This window comes from Erpetoichthys calabaricus, chromosome 2 (assembly GCF_900747795.2).
Source record: "Erpetoichthys calabaricus chromosome 2, fErpCal1.3, whole genome shotgun sequence".
NCBI classification, from domain to species: domain Eukaryota; kingdom Metazoa; phylum Chordata; class Cladistia; order Polypteriformes; family Polypteridae; genus Erpetoichthys; species Erpetoichthys calabaricus.
Genome location: NC_041395.2, coordinates 288,775,043 through 288,799,628, shown reverse-complemented (window position 1 = coordinate 288,799,628; position 24,586 = coordinate 288,775,043). Strand labels below are relative to the sequence as shown.

At 38.7% G+C, this 24,586-nt stretch overlaps 1 protein-coding gene across 1 annotated transcript in view; it reads left to right on the top strand.

The window, feature by feature from the left end:
* Window positions 1-24,586, top strand: part of prom2 (prominin 2) — a 170,540-nt gene that overhangs the window by 75,159 nt on the left and 70,795 nt on the right. Inside the window, exons 8-12 of the mRNA XM_028795719.2 lie at window positions 1,470-1,672; window positions 5,280-5,354; window positions 5,441-5,495; window positions 21,956-22,112; window positions 22,393-22,545. Coding sequence (XP_028651552.2) covers window positions 1,470-1,672; window positions 5,280-5,354; window positions 5,441-5,495; window positions 21,956-22,112; window positions 22,393-22,545 — 643 coding nt within the window. The remainder of the gene's footprint in view (window positions 1-1,469; window positions 1,673-5,279; window positions 5,355-5,440; window positions 5,496-21,955; window positions 22,113-22,392; window positions 22,546-24,586) is intronic.

Sequence of the window (24,586 nt, the reverse complement as noted above, 5' to 3'; positions counted from 1 at the left end):
CAAATACATTTTTTTATACCTCCTGTTTGCTCAATCAGCTGCTGAGGTAGCTAAGCATGCTTACCTGGCACTGAAAATGCTCATTAAAATGGTGATTTTAAAGCTGTCATAATAATAAAAGGAAAATCAGAAATGAAGAAGTTATTTGCCATTATGTTTAATAAGAAAAGAAAATGGCTTTTGTTTGCTATGATGTATGCTTAAAGGTTTTAATACAAAACAACAGCAAATCAGAGATCTCACGTTGCTGGAGAAGTGTTTAAAATCTGTTGTTAGTACACATGCTAACCAAAAAGCAGAACAGTACAGTAGAGAAATCTATCTGTTCTATAAATGACAACACAAACTATCAATTAATAATTACAAAATGCTGAGTGTAGAAGAGAAGAACCCATGCAAAAACTGTGCAAAATACAGAAGTACTGCAACATAGTGCATCTGGAGAAACACAATGCCGAAATTACTGCAAAGTAAGATATAGGACTGTCATTTTACAATCGAATGATTTGGCTTCGATTAAGAACTTTTTTTATACAAATTATATTAAAATAGCTATATTTGATCTGATAACCCTAATTGCAAAAGCCTGTGTTAATAAGTATACTAGTAAGAGGTGTAACAGTAATTAAAGAGCATAGTTATCGTGGTATAATAGTGGTAATGAAATAAAGAAAAAATGTAAATTAGGTGAGTAGTATTATGGATAACTATTTATTATCCAACAAAAAATTCTTAATATTAATTGCATGAAGCATTAAGGGTTTGCATGTTAGAAAGAGCTGAGTTCACAAAAAAAATATGAAAATGGTCCACCTCCGCTGTCAGTGCCAGTGCAGCTGCGCACCATCACTTGCATTGGTCTTTATTAAAATAATACTGGTATATTGCGAGCTGGCCCTTTTTAAGATGCAGAGGAGGTGTAGGTGGGACTAGAGGCAGGGTCATTTCTCTTTCTCTTCTAGGTTGGTATATTCTGCAGCAAAGACCAAAAAGGAATACTGTACATGTAAGTGGCTGTGCCACATTGAAATTCTTCCCCTGTACATCCAAGAAAGTTACTGAATCTGAAGAAGGTGCTGTAAACACACATTGTTAACATGGTATATTAGCAAACAGTCAATAAGGGTTCAGACGTGGGAAATTATTTTTCATTAATATACATTGCTATTTTGTGATTAATCAACAATGCATTTCATCATAATGCTGCATGTGATGGTTTTTATCTTTATTTTATTATTTTTTTGCTGATGCCCCTCATAAGGGGATATTAATCAGTCTAACAGATGTGTAAGGCCGAGTGTTCTTATAGATGTAAATGAGGAGGCCCTGGTACAAAGACATATTTTAAGTTCTTGTCACCATAATTATACATATACTTTTTCACATAAACTATAAAATGTTATCAAACAATTATTAAACTTTGGTATTAAAAAGTAAGGAATGTATTGATTTTTTAATTTGTTATTTAGTTAACATCTACATTGGAGCTCAACTTGAAAACCTGAGCGAAATTTCTGAGAAGTTCACTCAGAACCAGATTGTGCTAGTGACAAATCTGACAAACATCCGAACACAAATCAATTCCACATTGAACAGTCCTGAATGCAAAGGTTGTCCGGGAGAAGGAAAAAATATTTTGGATAAACTCGTGCCTGTTACAGTCTTTCCAAGGGTAAGAATGCCCCAAACAGAATTTATTCTCATTAATAACAATAACTTACTTACAGTGGAGGAAAGTTTACATTTTCTCTTCTTAGAGCTAAAGCTACAGAGCTGAATAAATTGTGATTACCTCACAGCCAGTTACAAAATACTGTATTATTTTCCTTTTTTGAAACTGTAATTTTAAAGAAAATAATGAGAGGTGGAGTTACTGTGCCTATATTACATCTTTATAATAACAGACACTTTTCATTAAAAACATTCTTGTAGTGTATGTCCAAAAGCATCCTAATTAATTTAATATATACAACAGATCATAAAGGCTGTATTTTCCATTTATTTTTCATTTACATAATGACTAATCTGAGGTTTTCAATTGAATTGGGTTATAAAATATTTGCTGTTAGTTTGGAAGGAGTAAGTCCAAAGAAGAGGAGCCAAGGAAACATAGTTTGCAAGGTTTTTTGGTTAAAAAATTAGCACAAAAGTGAATGTGACTGTCGTTTTGCTCTGTCAACAGTACAAGTTGCACAGGATGGTTGGGTGGCAAATGGATCTCTGTTTTTGTATTTACTTGAAACAGGGTTTTAATTTCAGTACAAGTTAGGGTGTACTATTATCCACCTCATCCTGTGCTGTTACTGATGTTACTATTGCCCTCCATTTTTCCTTTAGTTTTTCTCTCAGATTTTTTTCAGCTTCCCTCAGTTTTACCTTGAAGCAGTCAATTGAACATACCTCCTGTGGGATATGGCCAGCCATTCATCCCGGCCAATACCCCCAGGCCACCAGATGTAGCCCTCCCTGCAGCATGGAGGTGCTCCAAATGCCAGCAGGGAATCATGGACATTGGAGTTTTCCTTCACAGCCCTGCTGGATACCATGTGGGCCGCCAGAGGATGCTGCAGGGAGGCATAAGGAATTTTTATGTGCACTATAACCTGGAAGTACGTCCTAGTCACAGCGACAGAAGAAATTATGTACTTCCGGGATGAAGAAGAAGAGTTTTCACCTGACCCGGAAGTGCTGGATAATCCACATGGACTGAGGGATCAGAAGCACTTCCGGGTCAAGGACTATAAAGCACTGTGGGAGATCCCAGACGGGCGAGCTGAGTTGGGAGGAAGGGTAACAACGCGTCTGGGAGTGGAGGATTGATTATTGATTGTGATTATTGTATTGTTTATGAGTATTGTGGAGTGGAGGGTGCTTGGTGCACATTATTGTCTGAATAAATGTAATTATTGGACTTTTATCTGGTGTCTGGCATCTGATCTAAGGGTTCAAGGGAGCGATAGCACCCCCTATCTGTCACACTCCTTATTGTTTATTTCCTGACTTATATCATTTAATTTTGCATTCCTTTCCTTCACAATCATTCTGAATGCAATTACTGTATCGGTTTCTTGTATTTGGAAAAATCCTCAATATGATCTACCCTGCTGTGCTAAGATGCCGTTGCCTAGCTAGTTGGAGTTGATTCTAGAGTGACCTACTGTGTGTTTGTCAGAGTTGTAGATGACCAGGTATATTTTGCTTTTGCTTTGTAGCTTATATGTAATGAGATCACACTCCTAACCTCATTTCCCGACTCTCTGAGGGGTAGGCTAGGTGCTTTGCTGGATGGTGGTGTTGAGCTTTCTGCACTGGAGATGCCTGACTGGTGGGAACCTACTGTATATCCGTCTCTTCTTAATCAGCCTGCTATAGGCTGTGACACTGCATTTATGTTGACTTAGACTTCAGAAGGTCTTTAAGGTCTTTTTGTTAACTTTGCAAAGAAGTCTCACCAAGAATGTTCTAACAGAGGATAACTTCAAACTTAATACAAAAAATAGCACCACTGCCTTTGTCTCAGGTGTCCATCTACAGCAGCAGATAAAACCAAACAGACCACTATTTTAATAATTTAGTGTAACTGTTCAGGTGATGGGCGGCACGGTGGCGCAGTGGTAGTGCTGCTGCCTCGCAGAAAGGAAACCTGGGTTCGCTTCCTGGGTCTTCACTGCATGGAGTTTGCATGTTCTCCCCGTGTCTGTGTGGGTTTCCTCCGGGTGCTCCAGTTTCCTCCCGCAGTCCAAAGACATGCAGGTTAGGTACATTTTGCGATCCTAAATTGTCTCTAGTGTGTGCTTGGTGTGTGTATGTGTGTGTGTCCCGCGGTGGGCTGGCGCCCTGCCCAGGATTTGTTCCTGCCTTGTGCCCTGTGTTGGCTCGGATTGGCTCCAGCAGACCCCCGTGACCCTGTGTTAGATTATAGCAGGTTGGACAGTGACTGACTGACACTGAAAACTGCAGAATACAGCATACTAGTCTAGCCTAAAGCACATAAAAAGTGTTCTGATTCCAGAGTCATGTATTGCGAAGGTATCAGCTAATTCCAAAGAATTACCCAGGGCAAAGAATGAGGTCCCGCAGTAGTGACGGTATTAGTTTTGAAAAAAACTATTGCTTCTTCCAGAAGTTACTGTTGTGATGTGGTCACTACTGACTGACTGCTATGAGCTCTGCTGTTTTCTGGCAGCAGCTGACTTCAAGCAGGTGATTTTTTTCTGTGCTGACATTCAATTCATTGCACTGGTCACCAGTCCTTTATCATGGAATAATGGAACACCAGACAATATAATAGGCTACCCTATTGTCACATACTGTACAATTACAGACAGTCCCCCAAATATCCTTCTGTTTTATATCAGTGTTGACTTTATTACACTGAGACATTCAGACAAATGTTCACTGTCAGTGCAGTCTTATTTTGTAGTATAGTGCAGATGCACTCCAAGCACTAACTGAGCTTCTTTCCACAACTGTAGAGACAAAAAAGTACCAGTATTAATTAGCCTTATGCTCTGAATATACACAAGACTTTCCAATAGACTGTACCTTTATATTTGTCAGTTTTGAGTAGTCAGTTTTGAACTGGAATTTTAGTAAACCTCTGAAACTACCTGCTTCACCACACATAGTATACAGTTATAAATAACAATGATAATTTATCTTTAACTAAAATTTGATTGTGCTTAATCTGATCAAAGTAAACCAGTGTGTTTTTATTGAAATCAATTGAATGGATTGTTAATTGAGAGAAATCAATAATCAAGAAACCATGCATTAAAGTTACTTTTCCCATGCCTGTATTACTTTATATTTTTATTTTTGTTTCAAGTATTACCCTTGAAAACCCATCTGTCAGAAATCTTGATACTAAAGAAAAAATACAGTATGAGGCTTATTTAATTATGCCTAAAATCACAAGGCATCTCTTTACTCCTGCAGCAATCTGATCTAACATTAGACACCCTCTATCTCTTTTACACAATTGATCTTAGCTTCACATTTTCTGAGCATTTAAACTTTTTCTAAAATTTGTTTGACTTATTTTTACCAGGCATTCTTTTCTATGCTACATTCTGTTCAGCTTGTACTAATTTTTGTATTAAATCTTTAATTTGATATTTTCTTTTATCTTTTATTCTTTTATATAGCCATATGTGTACAGTATATATATATATATATATATATATATATATATATATATATATATATATATATATATATATATGATGTTGTTATATTGAATATGTATTAATAAAAACAATTCTTTCTAATGATATTAGTTGCCATCCTTTAATGACGAAATGAATGCCGTTAATGAAGTCAAGAAAGCTGACCTGCCATCTACTTTAAATAAGGTGAGGTTATATTGAATTTGTGGCAAGATGATTGCCTGAAGTTGTTCTTGATAATGATATGCTTTTATTGTCTCTGTTTCATATAGAGTATGGCTTCAGTTCAGAAGGAATTAGAAACTACTACTTCTAATCTTGTATCAGGTAAATTATTGTAAAATGGTATTATAAACAATGTACAAGTCAAGAATTTTCAGCTGTATTTTCAGGAATATAACATACAAACATCTGTAATTAAGTTAAATATGTATAGCAGAACTTACACAGTGGAAGAAAAATCTTGGCCCAGTCTGATTCCTGCATTCTGCCCTTATCATTGTCAAATTCATGTGTAGTTATTGGTCTATGCGTATTACATTTTGTTTTAAGATTGTCTTTTGATTCTTCCGACGTCCAGGGTTTTGAACCCTCAATATTCTTCCTAGGGTTTTTAACCCAGACATTTTATCTGGCTGTTTTTACAAGCAGACTGGTTACTGCTGTTGTCACATGTTTTCTTTCTCTCTGTTTTAATAAAACAAGAGAGATTTAGATTGCAATGTTTTAAAAAGGTAAATTGTTTTGTGGCACTTCACTCCATTTCTTTTCATATCTTCAATATTTTCCTTAACATGCCTGCACACACCATGCCACAGAAAGCATATAATGTTGACTATTATTTAGTAGTGAGAGCTTAGTAACCACATGTACAGTAATCCCTCCTCCATCGCGGGGGTTGCGTTCCAGAGCCACCCGCGAAATAAGAAAATCCGCGAAGTAGAAACCATATGTTTATATGGTTATTTTTATATTGTCATGCTTGGGTCACAGATTTGCGCAGAAACACAGGAGGTTGTAGAGAGACAGGAACGTTATTCAAACACTGCAAACAAACATTTGTCTCTTTTTCAAAAGTTTAAACTGTGCTCCATGACAAGACAGAGATGACAGTTCAGTCTCACAATTAAAAGAATGCAAACATACCTTCCTTTTCAAAGGAGTGCGCGTCAGGAGCAGAGTCTGTCAGAAAGACAGAGTAAAGCAAACAAATCAATAGGGCTGTTTGCTTTTAAGTATGCAAAGCACCGCCGGTACAAAGCTGTTGAAGGCGACAGCTCACACCCCCTCCGTCAGGAGCAGAGAAATAGAGAGAGAGAGAGAGAGAGAGAGAGAGAGAGAGAGACAGAGGAAAACAAACAGTCAAAAATCAATACGTGCCCTTCGAGCTTTTAAGTATGCATGTCGCTTCACGAAGCAGCTGCACACAGAAGGTAGCAACTCTTTCAGCATTTTTAGACGAGCGTCCGTATCGTCTAGGTGTGCGAACAGCCCCCCTGCTCAATCCCCCTACATCAGGATCAGAGAAAGTCAGCGCAAGAGAAAGAGAGAGAGAGAAACAAAAGTAAGCTGGGTAGCTTCTCAGCCATCTGCCAATAGCGTCCCTTGTATGAAATCAACTGAGCAAACCAACTGAGGAAGCATGTAGCAGAAATTAAAGGACCCATTGTCCTCAGAAATCCGCGAACAAGCAAAAAATCCGCGATATATATTTAAATATGCTTACATATAAAATCCGCGATAGAGTGAAGCCGCGAAAGGCGAAGCGCGATATAGCGAGGGATCACTGTAGTTTGCAAAATGAGTTGGCTCTTTCAGAAGTCTAAGTTTTGATTTGACAGAAAATGTTAATATAGTGTGATCACTTCAGTTCATATTTACTGTCACATCACATTGACACAAGAAATTCTTAATTGTATGTTTACTTAACATGTAATATGCTACCTATCCCCCGTAGTCTGTAATTTCTGGTTCAGGTACATGATGGGTTATGCTACACCATCTTCATTTTGATTCAACACGGTGCTGAGGCCTGTGTCCACAGTGTCGGTCTGGAGAATAAAACACACAGAAAAATCAGAAACAGACAAAATAGGTGCAGACATAAGGGTCTGATTTAAGTTATGGAATGCCGCTCCTGTTTCAGTATCCCGCTTCTTTATTAAATATGTCAAGGGCGCTGCCCTTTCAGAGAATTGGGGAATAAATTTGTGGTATTGCCCTTAGAAGGTTTGCACTTGCCGCTTGGTTTTCAGATCGAGCCATTTCAAGATGGCATCAGCCTTGGTGCACTGTGGCTGTACTGTACCTCTACCCACCAAATATTTGGCCTCTGTCAATCCAACATTTCCACAGACTGATTTGAAGACTAGCTTATCTTAGTGTCAGAAGCACAGCATGGCCATGCTACATGTGTTCTTCCCATGGGCTGGAATAGATGACAGCATCATCCAGGTAGGTGAAACTTTAGGAATTGTGGAGATGTAGCTATCTATCCACCAGACCCTGGAAAGTCGCTGTGACCCCATGGAATGGAATGACATGATACTGCCAGTGACCACTAGGGGTTCTAAACGCAATCTTTCTCTTAGCAGATTCCATTAACCCTTTAACCGCCAACTCCCTAAATATTCCCCAAGCCAGGTGAAATCTGAACAATTTTTGTTTTTTTACTTTTTTACATTTTTTTTACACTTTTTACATTTATTCAAGCAGTATTGACCACTAAATGTTGTGCAAGTTGCCAGTGTATACACGAAATCTATAAATGTAACCTGAATTCTCAGCTAAGCAAAACATCTTGATACCAAACCGTGCCCTTTTCAATGGTAGATACTGTCGAAACTGTAAGCGGCCCTTCCACGACAATAAACTTTCATCAACTGCAACTGACGGTCCTGGCATGTAGGGCAACTGAAATGCTTCAAATAAATGATCAATCAAAGGACGTAGCTTGAACAAGTGGTCGCGGTTTGGATCTTTCTTATCTGGCTCGTTTCTGTTGTCATTCAAATGAAAGAATTTCAGCAGCAAAGAGAATCGGTTACGTGTCATGACAGCTGCAAAAATAGGTGTTGCATACATAGGATCTGTAGACCAGTACATCTCAATATCTGGTTTTCTGATTATTCCCATCAACATCAAAATCCCAATGAATTTTTTCATTTCGTTTTCATCAGTGTCAAACCAAGCACGAACACGGGAATGTGGAGGTAAATTGGGATTTTTCTCAATAAACTGTGCTGCATACAGATTTGTCTGATGAACAAAATGTCTAATCAAATCAGGTGACACAAACAGCTCATAAAACTGCTCAGCAGTGTAATTGTTTACATCAACAATAAAGCCACACGTTGCCTCAAACGAATGCAGAAAAGGTAGTTCACCACGGGCAGCAGCCCAGCTGAGATGCTGGGGATACACCCACTCAGCGCCGTCATCCGATGCGTCTTCATTCACAATATCATGCAGCGCACGTTGCTGCTCATCACTGTCACTAAAATCTTCTTCAGAACTGCTACAATCATGATCAGAACTGTCCAAAATCGCCTGCAAAGCCTCACTTGAAGTCAGTTTACGTTTCGCCATATTCACAGCTGTTACATGCGAATCACGTCACATGACCGGCCAAAACAACCACAGACTTGTCGAAATGCAACGTAGTAATAATACCCACGCCAAACCGTCAGTTATACTACTTGCCAGGCATTCATATAACCACAGGCAAATGTGCCGGATAATTCCGGCAGTATGGCGTTAGCATTAAAACAACGGTGCCGGATATATCCGGCAGAGGGCGGTGAAGGGGTTAACACTAGAATCCCTGAAGCCTACGAAAATATTCGTAATGCCACCTTAAATCCCCTTGCACCTCCTCATCAGCGTCTTTGTTTTGCAAATGTGTCAATCAGCACAAGCAGCAAGCAGCCTGCTCACTCATCCCCCACTGAGGCAGCTGAAGTCAATTCAGATGCAGAATTCTCAGAGCTGAATGTCTGAATGTGTCTGGAATTGTATAGAATAAATAATATATCATTATTTGGAATACATACATTTTATGTGTGTTCTGTGTCTACAACAATCTGTGTAAATGTAGGATGACAGGAAATGTGAGGCAAGAAATGTTGAACACATAACTAAAACAGAAACTTTTTACATATTATAGTAATAATGACAAAATGCTGACTTGAAGTGTATAATGTGTGAAAACTGAAGCCCAAATATCAAATAAACACTTTCACAAAAGGTACAACAAAATAAGTGCACTTTTATTCAAGAAAATAACCAGAGAAAAAAGAAATTATTCAATTCACATGTTGCTGACAATGTGTTAAAACTTGAAGCCCAAATATCAATCGACACAATCTAAACATATCAGCTTGGGTGTTGCAGAGGTGAGAACTGCTGCCCCATAATCAAAAGGTTGCGGGTTTGAGCCTGGGTTCTCCCTGCATTTATCGCTTTCAGTAGTGAGTGGCTATTATTATTACTATTATACTGTATATTAAAAACATACATTTGATTTGAGTCTGTAACACCCGGTATAAGTTTTTGCTACTTGTAAAAATATCACTGAAGGGATATAAGCAGACACACAAATGCTGGTGAGTCATGTCTTCTTGGTATCTTGTTGTCACTTCAATTTTTTTTGGCCAGGCATTACGAATATTTTTGTAGACTTCAGGGATTCTAGTTTTAAAGGAATTTGCCAGTTCTCTTTCATCATATCAACATGGTCAAGTATTGAGCTTTACTAAGCCATTCAAGGAATTTGTCCATGCATGGCATTGGATAAGCTTCAAATTAGAAGACTTGGTTAAGTTGGCAAAAGTCATTACAAAAGCACCATTATCATAGAGCTAGAATAGGGACTAAAATTTCCTCAATCACACCAAGGTCTAGCATTTGTTTGATCTCAAGTTCTAATTCTGCACATTTTGCTTTCAGGAGGAGGTATGAACGTTTTCAGTTGACTACCCCCGGTTCTGTAGTGATATCAAGACAATATGAGAGGTCCTTCTGGGTTTCTCATTCTCCACCTCTGTGACAGACGAGATGGCTTCTTTAAGCTTTTTTCATTGTTTGGGTGTCAAATTAGTTCTGAAATGAATTGTCCAGAGGGTGGCACGGTGGCGCAGTGGTAGCGCCTGTGTCCTCCCTGAGTGGAGTTTGCATGTTCTCCCCGTGTCTGCGTGGGTTTCCTCTGAGTGCTCCGGTTTCCTCCCACGGTCCAAAGACATGCAGGTTAGGTGGATTGGCGATTTTAAATCGGCCCTAGTGTGTGCTTGGTGTGTGGGTATGTGTGTCCTGCGGTGGGTTGGTGCCCTGTCTGGAATTGGTTCCTGCCTTGTGCCCTATGTTGGCTGGGATTGGCTCCAGCAGACCCCCGTGACCTTGTGTTCAGATTCAGCGGGTTGGAAAATGGATGGATGGATGAATTGTCCAGAGTAGGGATTGGATTCCCTATCCTTCCACGGTTTCAAAAGATTGATTTGGTTGTTTCAACAAATAATTGACCAGTCCTTTTCTTTCTTTACTTTTGTAGTAGCTCTGCCACTGGGCTAGTAATTTAGAATGGGAAGTGGGAATAAGGACCTTGGCACAGTCTCTGAGCTTGAGTGTTGTGCCACTTTCATAACAGCGGGCTTGTCTTTTTGCGCATGCTACATATTTTCCTTTAAAGTGGGCCAGATTTTAACAAATCTATTGTGTAATTGTATGATATACTCAATAATATTTATGGAAGGGAGTGCTTCATCCTCCCAGCCTTCTTTTAGAAGTTCTAATGGTCTTCAGGGATGTTGTCCGTATAACAACTCAAAAGGGGAGAAGCCTGTAGAGGCTTGTGGGACCTCCCGGTAAGCAAATAGTGTGAGCTGTAGTAACTGATCCCAGTTCCTCCCATCCTCGCTGATCACCTTGTGCAGCATCTGTTTGAGAGTCTGATTGAACCACTGTAGTAGACATTTAGTTTGTGGATGATATACTGAGGTCTTCAATTGTTTAATTTGAAATAATTTGGCAACCTTCCTGAATGTCTCCAAGGTGAAGGACCTTCCCTGGTCTGTCAAGACCCTTACTAGTTGGGATTGGCAACTCTCAAGGGGATAGCCACTGGGTATCAAGTAGCGCATATATTTATGACTGAGGGCTCAAAAGGTCCTATAATCAGAATCAGAATCAGAATCAGAATCAGCTTTATTGGCCAAGTATATGTACACATACAAGGAATTGGACTCCGGTTTTACCTAGTATTGTCCCTGATGCTGTGAGATTGACTTAAGTGTTCATGAGAGTGATGGCCTGAGGAAAGAAACTGTTCACATGTCTGGTAGTTTTGGCGTACAGTGCTCTGTAGCGCCTACCAGAGGGAAGAAGTTGAAAAAGGTTGTAACCAGGGTGTGATGGGTCTGCAATGATGTTTTCTGCCCGTTTCCTGACTCGAGATCTGTATAAGTCTTGAATGGAGGGCAGATCAACACCAATGATTTTTTCTGCAATCCTGACTGTCCGTTGAAGTCTGTTCCTGTCCTGTTTTGTGGCTGAGCCAAACCAGACTGTGATAGATGAACAGAGAACAGACTGGATTACTGCAGAGTAAAAATGGATGAGCAGCTCCTGAGGCAGGTTGAACTTCCTGAGCTGGCGCAGGAAGTACAACCTCTGCTGGGCCTTTTTAACAATTGTGTTTATGTTTAGTTCCCACTTTAGGTCCTGGGAAATTGTGGATCCCAGAAACCTAAAGTTTTCCACAGCAGACACAATGCTGTTGAGTAGTGTGAGAGGGGGCAGCACTGGGGGGCTCCTCCTGAAGTCCACTGTCATCTCCACAGTTTTAAGCTTGTTCAGCTCCAGGTTGTTTTGACCGCACCAGAGGGCCAGCTGTTCGACCCCAATACGCTCAAAGGGAATACCAATGAGTGGCATAGGAATCAGATGAGCACTGTTCTTCTGAGAAATCTGCCACAGTTGACATTTTGAACTCAATGCACAAAAGTAACAGACCTCCTAATTTATTTCTGGCCAAAAGAATTGAAGTTTAATATGCTCTACTGTCTTCTTAGCTCCCAAATTGGCACCTAGGAGGGAAGTGTGAGCTAGTTCACAGACCTGCTGCAGGTAGGTTTGGGGAACTAGCAACAGTGTCCTTACCTGACCCTCATGTTCCACTACATAACATAACAATTCAATGTTTGGAAAAGGTGGCATGGGTTAATACATGTGTTGTTTGTCAACTGGAATAATCGCATTCTTGGCAAACTTTAGGGAATCATCATTACAATAACTCCACTGAGATAGCCCCCTCAGTGTGTAAGCCCATTCTGCTCGTTCCCAGTGATGATGGGTAGCGATACGCTGAAATATGAGGTCTCAACATCATCATCAGGCTGTAAAAAAGGCAACAATACCTGGGACTGTCCCATCTGCCATTCCTGCTGGATGGGCCTACGTGCCCGGTTATGCACCTCTGACTTGGCAAGCTGAATCCCTTGCTCTCCCACCTGGATTTTGAGTGCTTGCAACTCTGCTGCCATGGCCTTCATAATAGTTGGAACATCTTGCTAACTACGCCTCTGTAACGATAAACACAGTCAAGCATAAAGATTTGGGGCCCCCGCAGGCAAGCCCTGTATAGTTGACAATAAACATGGTGTATACAGTAAATGCATAAAGGCATGAGGCTCAAAGTGACTGCTCCAAGTACAGGCCAGGCAGGAAAAGGTGGGTACAGGGGGACAGACACCAGATGTGACATTAGAGATGGTAGGACTGTCAGTCATCCGGTCTGTAGAGGTAGGAAGAGAAGAGGCATTAGTAAACAGTGCCACCTTGCAGATTGATGTGGAATTACCACCACCAGAGACTTTATCTGACCCTAAGGTGCATGTGTGACAGTGCATAGGTTGTGTAAATGAATGATAATCATCCATCCATCCATCCATTGTCCAACCCGCTGAATCCGAACACAGGGTCACGGGGGTCTGCTGGAGCCAATCCCAGCCAACACAGGGCACAAGGCAGGAAAGAATCCTGGGCAGGGTGCCAACCCACCGCAGGACACACACAAACACACCCACACACCAAGCACACACTAAGGCCAATTTAGAATCGCCAATCCACCTAACCTGCATGTCTTTGGACTGTGGGAGGAAACCGGAGCGCCCGGAGGAAACCCACGCAGACACGGGGAGAACCCGGGAAGCGAACCCAGGTCCCCAGGTCGCCCAACTGCGAGGCAGCAGCGCTACCCACTGCGCCACCGTGCCGACATGATAATCATACTTTTAGAAACTTTATATTAAGTTTGATACACAAAAAATCTACATTATATATAAACTATTGATACAGGTGCCTGCTAACATTTCTTAGAATTTGGATCTTAAACAACATGTACTTTGGATAGATAGTCAAGAAAGATGTACAGTAAAGATTATACAGTGTTTGTCACAAATAAGTGAAGGTTGTATTTTATTAAATCTTAAAGTCTTACCGAATTCTCACTGTTTAATTGGGTAAAAACTGTTCATTAGTATAAAATAACAGCAACTTTAAATTTTGAATTAGTTAACTTGCATAAATGAATTCCTCATTTACCTCAAGTATACTCTAATGCCACTTTTTTGTGCTAATTTGAACAAAGAAAGGGACATTGCCCATTCTCCTCAGACTGTCTGAGAGGAAGTCTGTATGATATAAACTAACCATGCACCATTAACTATGAAAGGGCTTTGAAATGTTTTGTTGTTGACTATCAGGCCACTCTGCTGCTGTTTCCTGTAAAGATAACGTTCCACTGAATGCAGTGTTTTTCTATGTGCACTGTATATTTCCTTTTGTTCCCATGTTAACTACATGGACACACAGCATGTACACTTTCCTGTGGTTAGGATTATTTTCCACTTCATTTCTGTTTTCTTGTTGTCATGCTTCACAAGCAACAGGCAGTTAGTATGCTTGAAGTATAGGAAGAGCACGTAAATAAATTAAATTTGCTTATATTTCATTATAGAGGATTTTTTATTATCTTACCCTAGAGACTGTCATGACATAAGCGACCACTTCTTGAAATTTGAGTGCCACTTTTACATTTTTGGAATGGGGTGATTATGCTTAGCATGGTACAGTTGGCAGAATGCAGCTAGACAGGTTCTGACATTCTAATGAGCTGAGATAGCCTCAGTTGTGTGATGGAAGGTACTACAGAAAAATGTGGAAGTTCTGTTTTATTTTGAAACAGAAAATGTATGTCTTATTTTTTGTGTGTTCTTTTTTGTAAGGGGGGCACTGCTCGTAGCAGCAAATATAATTGATGATGTTTTTGTGATTTATGCCCTAAATGATTGTGCAGACATGTGTGAATTTTTGTCTATGTTTGCGCATCTATGTATAGGGACACAAATGTTTAGCATTGTATATATTTTAGCTTCAATTTTATATATGAAACACTATATGAGCTGCATAATAAGGCCCTTTGAAATGTAAAAATCCAGCAGGAAAGAGAAGACAATATTAGAGTTAAAAGTTTAGTATTTGACAGAATTTTTTGTTACATAGGTTAACTGAAGAAAAGGAATATATTGAATTGTATAATTTATTGTGTAACTGTTGTAAATAATATTTACTACATACTGCTGCAGTTGTCTATCACAGTAGTTTAGCATCTGTGTAGTGTGTTGCTGGAAAGTCATTCATCTGTTGAACCTGTTCTTCCAATGAAGCCACACTTACAAGGCTTCTGGACAAAACCTGAGCCCCAGACAAGAATTATTTTGTAGCCAACAGAGAGGTAACACAAATAACTATTTTATTGTAATGTTGCGAAAGTTTTTCCTTTGCTGGCTGTTTTGAGGTGCACAAGTCTTTGAGTTAGCATTAGGCTACAAGTTGTGGCCAACGGCCAGGGCACCTCTTCACTGTATGGACCGGGTGAGCAAGCCTGGCCAGGACAGTACCTCCCCCGGAACACTAGATGGCAGACCCCCTGGGTTGCAGCGGTGCCTAGGACTCCATGGGCTTCATGGGAGTTGGAGATTGGTGCAGCCCTGTTGGGATATGTGGTCGCCACCAGGGGGTGCTGTAGTGCTGTAACTGCTGCTGAGCCCTACAGAGCAGCTCTTCTGCCACACCCAGAAGTGCTGCCAGAATTAGGTCTTCAAGCACCTGGAGCACTTCCGGGAGTGTTATAAAAGGAGCCAGTAGCCACCACTCAGGGAGTCAGAGTTGGGAGGAGGGAGATGAAGCTTGCCGGAGAGGAGTGGTGGAGAAAGAAAAGAGAAGGAAAAGTATTGTGTTGTGCTGGGGACTGTGTGTTATACTTGTGAGGAATGGAAAAGGCGTTTCCCACGAGGGAAAAATAAAAATAAAAAATGCTTGTGTTCTTTGAACCTGTGTCCTACATTTGTCTGTGTCAGGGCTAGGCTTTCCAAAGTTAAACAAAGTTATTTTTGAGGGAGCATAACTCCTGGGCAACAAACAGACTCCAGTTTTTAATTATCACTCATGTATTGTAAATTGACAAAGAGCTTTGAAACATTGAAAAGGTAATATCACCATAGAGACACTGCATTAAATGGAAAATTCAATCTGCCATCTTTCCTGCACCTAATACAGTAGAAAACTGGCTGTATGTTTTTTTTGTTTTTAAAGTTTTGCTGACTGGCAAATGGCTGAAACTACTCCTGCAGCATACTCTGCAAGTCATTACAGTCTTATTTTATAACAACTACTATCAGATTGAAAATTACTTATATGAGTAGGATAACTTGCATTGGCTTATTATGAGGAATATTCTTTTGGTTAATAATTACTTTTATTTATAAACAAAACATTATAACCAAATGTATCAAAAAGTGAGAATAACTTAGCAAGAACAATAGTATGGTTCAGAAACAATCCTTAAAACTCAGCATTTAACCACATCTGACAAAGAGTGCTGTATGAACAGAGAGCCCTGTCTGCAATTGTTCTATGTATTTGTTTACTTTAGAATTCTACCAATGAATCCTTTCAAGTTCTGAACAGATCATCATAAAGAGAATGTATTTTTCCAATTTGAGTTAATACAGTCCTGAGATGTAGTGGGTGGATTGGCTTTCTGTCAGTTGTGGTGTTATATGGTATTAACTATAGATACAGCTATGAAGATTGTAGTAGGCTTTTACTTGGCTGTCTGTGAGGTACATTTTTTTTCCAAAATGGTTTTTTTCAGAAACATGAAAATGTTATGCAGGTGCTTGATGACATCACTCACAGGTTTGATCTTGCCCTGGGTACATTTACTCTTTTTTAGAAGAGATACATGTAGTACTAGGGTGTTGTACTATGTTAGCCATTATGGATATAGTGAGAAGTTAACCAAATGACACCTTTTATTGGCTAACGAAAAAGATGCAAGCTTTCGAGGCAACTCAGGCCCCTTCTTTAGGCAATATAGCTTATATAGGTACTAGGACAGATGCAGCATTGGAAAACCTTTAAGTGAGACATCTTAGATGTAAAAAATTAATAGACCTCTCTAGGCTAATATTCATTTAGCAAGAGAGGAGAACAATGTATAGTCAAGATCTTTTGATAAGATAACTGTCCAACAAAGTCTTTTGAGGTTTCTGATGAGTTTTTCAAAACAATGTGGACCTTTAGTCAAGTTGTCTGGGACAGTACGAAAGATGCAAACAATCCTTATATCTGGCCATAATACTCATGCCTCTATTTAAACCATGTTGTAATGTGTTCAGTTTTAAAGCACTGTGATTTTAAAGTCTCTCACACAGTGTTTATGACTTTTGAAGTGAGTTGCTACAGGAACATCTCTGTCGTCATGTTTAATGTGGAACCTGTGTAAGTTCATTCTTTGGTAGCTTGTTTGTCCAGTTCCTCCCATATAGAGTGCAGTGTTGGGACATTTCATACAGAGAATTAGGTAGACCACATTGATGATCTGCAGGAAAATGATCAATTTATGTGATGTTCGAGCCAGCAGTGTGGTGTAACTACATAATCTGTATCATAAATGTAAGGACACATTTTACATCTTTTCTGTAGTCAGGGAGATGTGCCATTCTCTGTTGGTTCACTTGGGGAGCTTCGGACAATTAGCTGCAGCAGGTTTGGTGGTTTTCTGTATGCCAGGAGGGGTGGTTCTGGAAATACATTCTTCAGCATTTCATGATTGTTTAGCATTGGCTGAAGTTCTTTTATAATTTTTTGAAGTGCTTCAAGATGTGGGTTATAGGTGACAACAAGGGGAATGCGGTTCTTGTTGTCTTTGTTTTTATATTCCAGAAGGTTGTCCCTGGGTATGGCAGTAGCTTTACTTATTTGAGTGTCTGTTGTTTTGGGGGTATAACCTTGTCTGATGAAATCTCGTCTAAGCTCATGCAGTTCTTTATCTCAGTTTGTTGGGTCTGAGCAAATACGGTTGTAATGTATTGCTTGGCTGAAAATAATGGATCGCCTTATATGGTTGGGGTGGAAGCTATCACTTCTCAGGTAAGTCCGTCTGTCCGTCGGTTTGTGAAAAACAGAAGTTACAAGGATGTTATCTTTCAGTTGATCAGTGGTGTCAAGGAAACTGACTTCTGCTTTTGAGAAATTAAGCTTCAGCTTTATGTTGGGATGGAAAGAATTATATTCATTATGAAAATGGAGGAAGTCCTTTTCACTGGCAGTCCAGATTATGAAGATGTCATCTATGTAACGGAGATACAACATTGGTTTTAAGACGCACGTTGACATTAAATCTTCCTCCAATTTTGCCATAAATAGGTTTGCATAGTGAGGTGCAAACCAACAGCCCTTTGCAGTCCCCATTTGTTGCAAGTTGAAGTCTTGTTGAAATGAGAATAAATTGTGTGTCAGAGTGAATTTTATCATTTGTATAACTGTCTCTGTGGGTAAATCATGTTGTTTAAGGTGTGTTTCACATGCCAATATGCCATTATCATGGGGGATGTTTGTGTAAAGTGCCTCAACATCCATTGTGGCCAGTAAGGTTCCCTCAGGTAAGGGGCCTGTAGCAGACAGTTTTTTAAGAAATCAGTGCTGTCCTTGATGCAGCTGGTTGTATTGCATGCAAGGTGTTTAAGGATGTGCTCCACCCAACCTGAAAGAGAAGAGATACACATGATCAATAATTATTTAGTTGAATTATGACATGTATAGGACATAGAATGTATTTTATGAATGGATGAATTCCAATCCTTTTCCAAATTTTTTGTTGAAAGATCCTGTTCAAATTGTTGCCACAGATTATTAAAGGTTACATTCCTTGAAATTACACTGGACAACACATTTCTGCAAACATTCTGCTTCCTAAAAGTTTTTTTGGTGATTATGATAGACAGCTTCAAGCTGAGCATGGATGTAATTTCAGATTGTTTGTATCATGTAGGAATTTAGAGAAACACGAAATTAACTGCAATTGAATTTAGACTGTTTAATTGCTTAATGATACTGACAACACTGGATGAGTTCAGTTGCGCAAAAAAAATTGCTGTTAATTTGCATTTGTACTAAGCATCTGTTACTTCTCGCTTCATTGCCCAACTATAGTCGGCTATTATTGATGGATAACGTACCCTTAGAACCCCTTTTCTATCATTGCAATATCCCTATGAAACCTTTCACCATGTTCATCACTGACTACACCAAGATTACCAGGAAAGAAGTGTGTGAATGCAGATAATTACATTTCAGTGACATGTTGTACTTCATGGTTTTGTAGGCTCCAAGCTTGTTGTCAACCAGCTGGATGTAGTTTGGTGCTCTGTACCTGCCAAGAAAATTCTTAACAACATCCTTTAATATCTTTCATGTGATTTCCTCCAGCGCCATTAGCAGATCTTCTAACTGGTTATCATTGATTACGTGTCTGATTTCTGGACCAACAAAATTGTCTTTCTTAATCTTGGCATCAGTTATTTGTGGAATTTCATTACATTTTTCATCAGTTCAAGTTTTATATGAAGAGGAAGCAAAAATAGTTTTGCAAAAATAACGTGCAAAGAAATTTACCAAATCCTCTGGGCAGGTCTGACAGAGAGAAATTGTGATACCTGGTGACAACAAATGAAACCTTTGTAGTCTTAAATCAAGTAATTCTGCTTTTGCTTTTGTCAATCCTAAACATAAATGGTTCAAAGGCTGTGTCTGGGCTGTTTTTCATGTGCATTATGGCTTCTTCATCTGTCTCATCTAGACTCCATGTCTTTGGTGGATTTGGTATTGTCAGATGTGATTGTGATGTGGCACTGGTCTCATGGCTGAAAGTAGACTGAGATATTCAATAGATTTTTTGTCTTTAGTAGAAAAGCTGAAGAAATTGATTAGACAGAAGTAATAGTCCATCACATGATCCTTCTGTTCTTGGCATCTCATCAGGACTGTGAACAGCATTGAGTACCTCTGAGCCAAGATCTCATTTCGACAGCGCTTAATGCACAACAAATGCGAGGAGCCTATGGTTTGTCTTGATTACCAATGTTTCATCTGAAGTAGAGCTTATATTCTTTCTTAACAAGTGCAGTTATGCTGAATATTTGAGGCTTCAATGTATACTTGCTATAAATATAATAGAATTTATAGCAGTTGTTGTGACATTGACAAGACATTTCTGCTGTTATGAATTATACTCTGATTGGGCAATAAATATTAAATACACACACTATACAGTGTCTGTAGGATATGTGAGTCTGCATACGTATAAACTTGTATTAGCATAATGCAAAGTGTTATGTGTATGCAAGCTGCTTTTATATCCTGACCTGCCAGTCCAGACAGGCCATAGCCTTAGCATATCCATTACATTTGTAACTAGTGAAGCAGGAAATGTAGAATGTCTTCTAAAATGTACAAACATTTTCACTGTTTTCCCAATATTTTAGTTGAGATTGTTGAGGATGCACCAACTAGCCAGCTGATATCGCACCTTATCCCCATCCATAATCAAGCCAGTCAGGGTGGTGTAATTTGGCAAACTTTAGCAGTTATTTGGCAAACTGGAGGTCCAGTTATTGTTGTAGACAGAGAAAAAGAGCGGAAACAGAACACACCCCTGATAGTTCAGGGTCCTGAGTAGTGGAAGGGGGATCCTCAAACCTATAACAGAAACTTTGTTCACCTGATCACGTAAAGATGATTAGGCTGCAGCATGGTGGGGGATTGTGTTTCTAACCATTAATTACTTGTAAAGCAATCCAGACAGAGGGTCAATAATTGGTGGAAACAATTCTGTTTCAGTTTAATCTTATAACTTCTCTTGACATCCTTATTGCCTTGTCCAGTTAATGTTTAAACAGAGTTATCTCCACCTTTGTAAGCTTCCTCTTAAGTTGCTATGTTGCTTTATTAGCTCTTTATGAGTATTCTTTTTGGTGAAATACAGTTTTCCTAGCAAATCTTATATAAGAAGTAACTATTTGTATACTCATCTAGTCCAGGAGAGGCTTTTCCAAGTAACTCCCAGACAGCAGAGACCAGGCCATTCTGTAGTCTCTCTACACTGTTACTAGTCCAGTTAGGTACTGTTTTTTTTTTTTTTTTTTTTAGTTTTTTTCTCTGCTTTTTTTTTTTTAGCAGATTTCAGTTTCTGTATATATGAGGGTAAAGAAATATCATAGCATGATCAAAGTTGTCTGAAGGGGCCCGTGAAATGGCATAGTAAGCATTTGAGGTAGTGCCATAGTACTGGTCCACAGATGTTAACTCTCCAGTAACACATTTCACCATAGGTACCAAAGGTGAAATTTTTAAATTCACCAAAGAATTTACTGTAGAATCCGGGTATTTATTCTCGGCAGCTAAGACATGATCCTTCATAAAGCTGCATTACAATAGTGACAATTGATAGAGGCAGAACATAAACTCCAACCAGAATGACAGATACAGTTTCTCTTGGCACATAAAATGGTTTGTAGTTAAGTACATGTGCACCACAAATTATTAACAAAGTTTAAGTTTATTAAATAGATAGATAGATAGATAGATAGATAGATAGATAGATAGATAGATAGATAGATAGATAGATAGATAGATAGATAGATAGATCTGTATTTTCAGAACTTCCATTGTCTCTAAAAATATTACATTTAGAAGGACAGATGGCTTTGCCTCAGGTTGAATCATTTTCCAAGTCTTAGTTAAACAGAACAATTAAGTGAAAGAGTAGTCATTCTTACAACTTATAAGTAATTGATGCTCATCTTATTGCACACTGATTAGAAGATTGAGAGAAACCTGGTAATCAGTTGAATACCTAGTAGTGGTGGGTGAAAGCAATGTCTCCTAAAATGAAGATTAAACAAAGTCCGAGATCAGACCCTCTTTCTTTTGTTATTGCTGACAATGCTTAGGCTGTGCCTCTCTCCACCTGCACATTTAGCTCTGCTGTTCCAATGAGGAATACCTGTACACACAACTCACCTGGTGGTTTGCTGCAGTAAAAACCTGAAACGTAATGCTAAAGGCAGAAAAATCAGTGAGAATCTGTTTAGCTTCAAGTCTCTTATTGGCAACAGACTAGAATGTGAATACGATTGGCAATCATGTTAGCACGACCATGACTAACCTCAACTCTCTAAAAGTCTGGACTGTAAATCACTTGAAAAGTTGTGTAGTATGATGGGGTCTTAATGGGTTGTTTAAAGGCTTATCTAAGAGATAACTGTTTATTATTCTCAGAGTTTTAATTGAATTATTATTAAAAATCTCACATTTACATTTGTGGTGGAAGTTGAAGTAAGTGCTGGCTTTTGCATTGCATTTCCTTTAATTTTTGTGTTATCTATTAGGTGTGCAAAATGAGCTTTCTACTATTAAAGGGAAAATTCAAAGTGTATCTCAAAATATCCCACTGACCAGTATCTCCAACATAACTAGTGAAATTACCCAAATTGGTATCGAAGTGAACAACTACGTTCCAGTAATTTCCAAGGCAAGCAATTACAGGTAGGATGAAACTATTGTTACATGGCCTTGCATATGTAAAAACTGTTCAATAAAAATAGATTTACACTGTTCAAAGAAACAAAGCATTAGAAGTATGAAATAAAACCTGTTCAGAAAACATAATTACATTATTTGTTAGTGTCTTAATGATTTTCTTTTATATTTATAGTATTATAGTTATGTTTTTAGACATTTTAACTGTAAACCTAGGGAAAATATGCAATGAAACTGCTGTGCCTCTTATATAATAAATTTGTGTGTATGGCACTTGTTTCCTTAGCAATACTATTGGAATCATCGCAAGTTGTTTAATATTGTTGATTGTACTATGCAATATTATGGGACTCCTTCTGGGACCATTGACAATGAAGTCCAGTGCAGACCCCACAGAGCGAACAAGTGTTGCCAACTGTGGAGGAACATTTTTTATGGCGTAAGTATTCACTAAATAAAAACAAATTAATTAAGAATAAAGAAGGAATCTTAAATATTAAATGAACTGTATTAAATGTATTAACTGTATTAAATGAACTGCCAGATGTCAAAAAGGATGTCAAAAAGGATACAAATGTAAACAATTCAAAAATAAGTTTGCTTAGGTCTCAACAACATTAGGCAATTAGGATTTTTTATATTTCACATTGACATTGAAATGGTTTAATACAATACCTTGCAAATGTATTCATAACTTTTAAAAGGATTTAAATGCTACTGTCTACAGATGATATATAAATATTGATTACCTGTGTCTATATTTTTATTGCAAACTCACTTGTTGAAGTGGAAAGTTTTAGTTATTTGTCCACATATACATTAAAGTAAAAAATCAGTAAATATATTGCCTGCAAAAGTGTTCAGACACTACACATTATTTAGGTAAGACACTTTTTAGCTGCAAGAACAGCTTTAACTGTGCTTAAACTGGTGTCTTACCATTTAGCATACATGTTAGGAAAGCTTTTGCCTGTAAGTCAAAGCAGATTTGCTTACAGCACTTTTTAGCTTGCAGGTCAGTAGCTGTGGAACTCCATTAGCAATCATGCCACACTGCCTTGATGTGCTCAGGTTAGAAATTTGACTAGACCGGTTAGTCAAATTCATCTTTTCATAGAAGCTTTTGTATTTGGGATCATTGCTCGGCTGAAGTATGAATTCTCTTTAAAGCAGTCCTTTGCCAAACTAAAATAAGCTTGCAAGACATATTTTCTGGGTTGATGCTTCTTTTATATTTTGTTTAACTCCAACAGGGCGGAGTGGTGGCTCTGAGGCTAAGGATCTGCGCTGGTATCCCGAAGGTTGCTGGTTCGAATCCCCGTCATTACCAAAAGAGATCCTACTCTGCTGGGCCCTTGAGCAAGACCCTTAACCTGTAATTGATCCAGGGGCGCTGTACAATGGCTGACCCTGCGCTCTGACCCCAAGGGGTATGCGAAAACTAACAAATTCCTAATACAAGAAATTGTATAAGGCGAAATAAAGAACAAACAGGCCCTGTTGTTTAGAAGTAACACAATGTTCCTTCTTCCAGGATTTAGTTTTGCATCACACATAATATTATTCAGAAAGCATATGTTCTCATTTGAACCCAGCACCTTTTGCACAATTGTACCTGTTTCACTGTCACGCTTTGTGGTAAACTCCAGATGTTTCTTTTTAAGTAACGTTTTCTTTCTTGGCTGACTTTCCCATTCAGACCAAAGTTCTGCAGAATTCCACAAGTATTGGCTGTTGTATTTTAACTCCACTCTCTGTGACAGAAATCTGTAGGTCTTTTGATGTAATTATTGGTGCTTCAGTGGTTTCTCTTGCACATCTTTTACTTGTTCAGTTGATGAATTTTTGTAGATGTCTTTTTCTAAACCATGTCTATAGTGAGTGATGCTGGTTAACATTTTTGATTAAGTGCTCAGAGAGAGAGATCCAAATATTGATATAGTTTTGAGCCTAAGGAGCATTCTCATGACAACCCATAATAATGCAAAATCAGTCAAATATTTTCAAAAATGGTCTGCTAAATAAGGTTAAAAGAGAGATGAGTGCAAAGGAAAAACTGCAAAGTAAAAAACAAAAAGAGAAACAAACACTTTTATCGCTCTTTGTATCCCTGAATGTGTTTTACAAATCTGTGTTTTTGTGGTATTGCTTACCCAAAATTCCCTCCTCCAAATTTTACAAAGCATTCACTTTTCCACTATCCTGCCCCCTACCAATTAGCCTTTAACAATACTCTTAACTTTAAGTACAAAGGGCTACTGACCCTTCGTTCAACTTCTGTCTGTGTCACTTCATGCTAAAACCTTTTTGGGTTTTACTATGCTTACCAGAATCTTTAAAAGACAGTGTTCTTATTGGTTTGCTTTAATGGATAATATACTCCTTGACTTTCTGGGATGTAGTGCTGCTATATCATTAACTGGATGACAACAAATAATTTCTGTCAGTATTAACATTTTAAAAGGTAGCATCCCCTAACC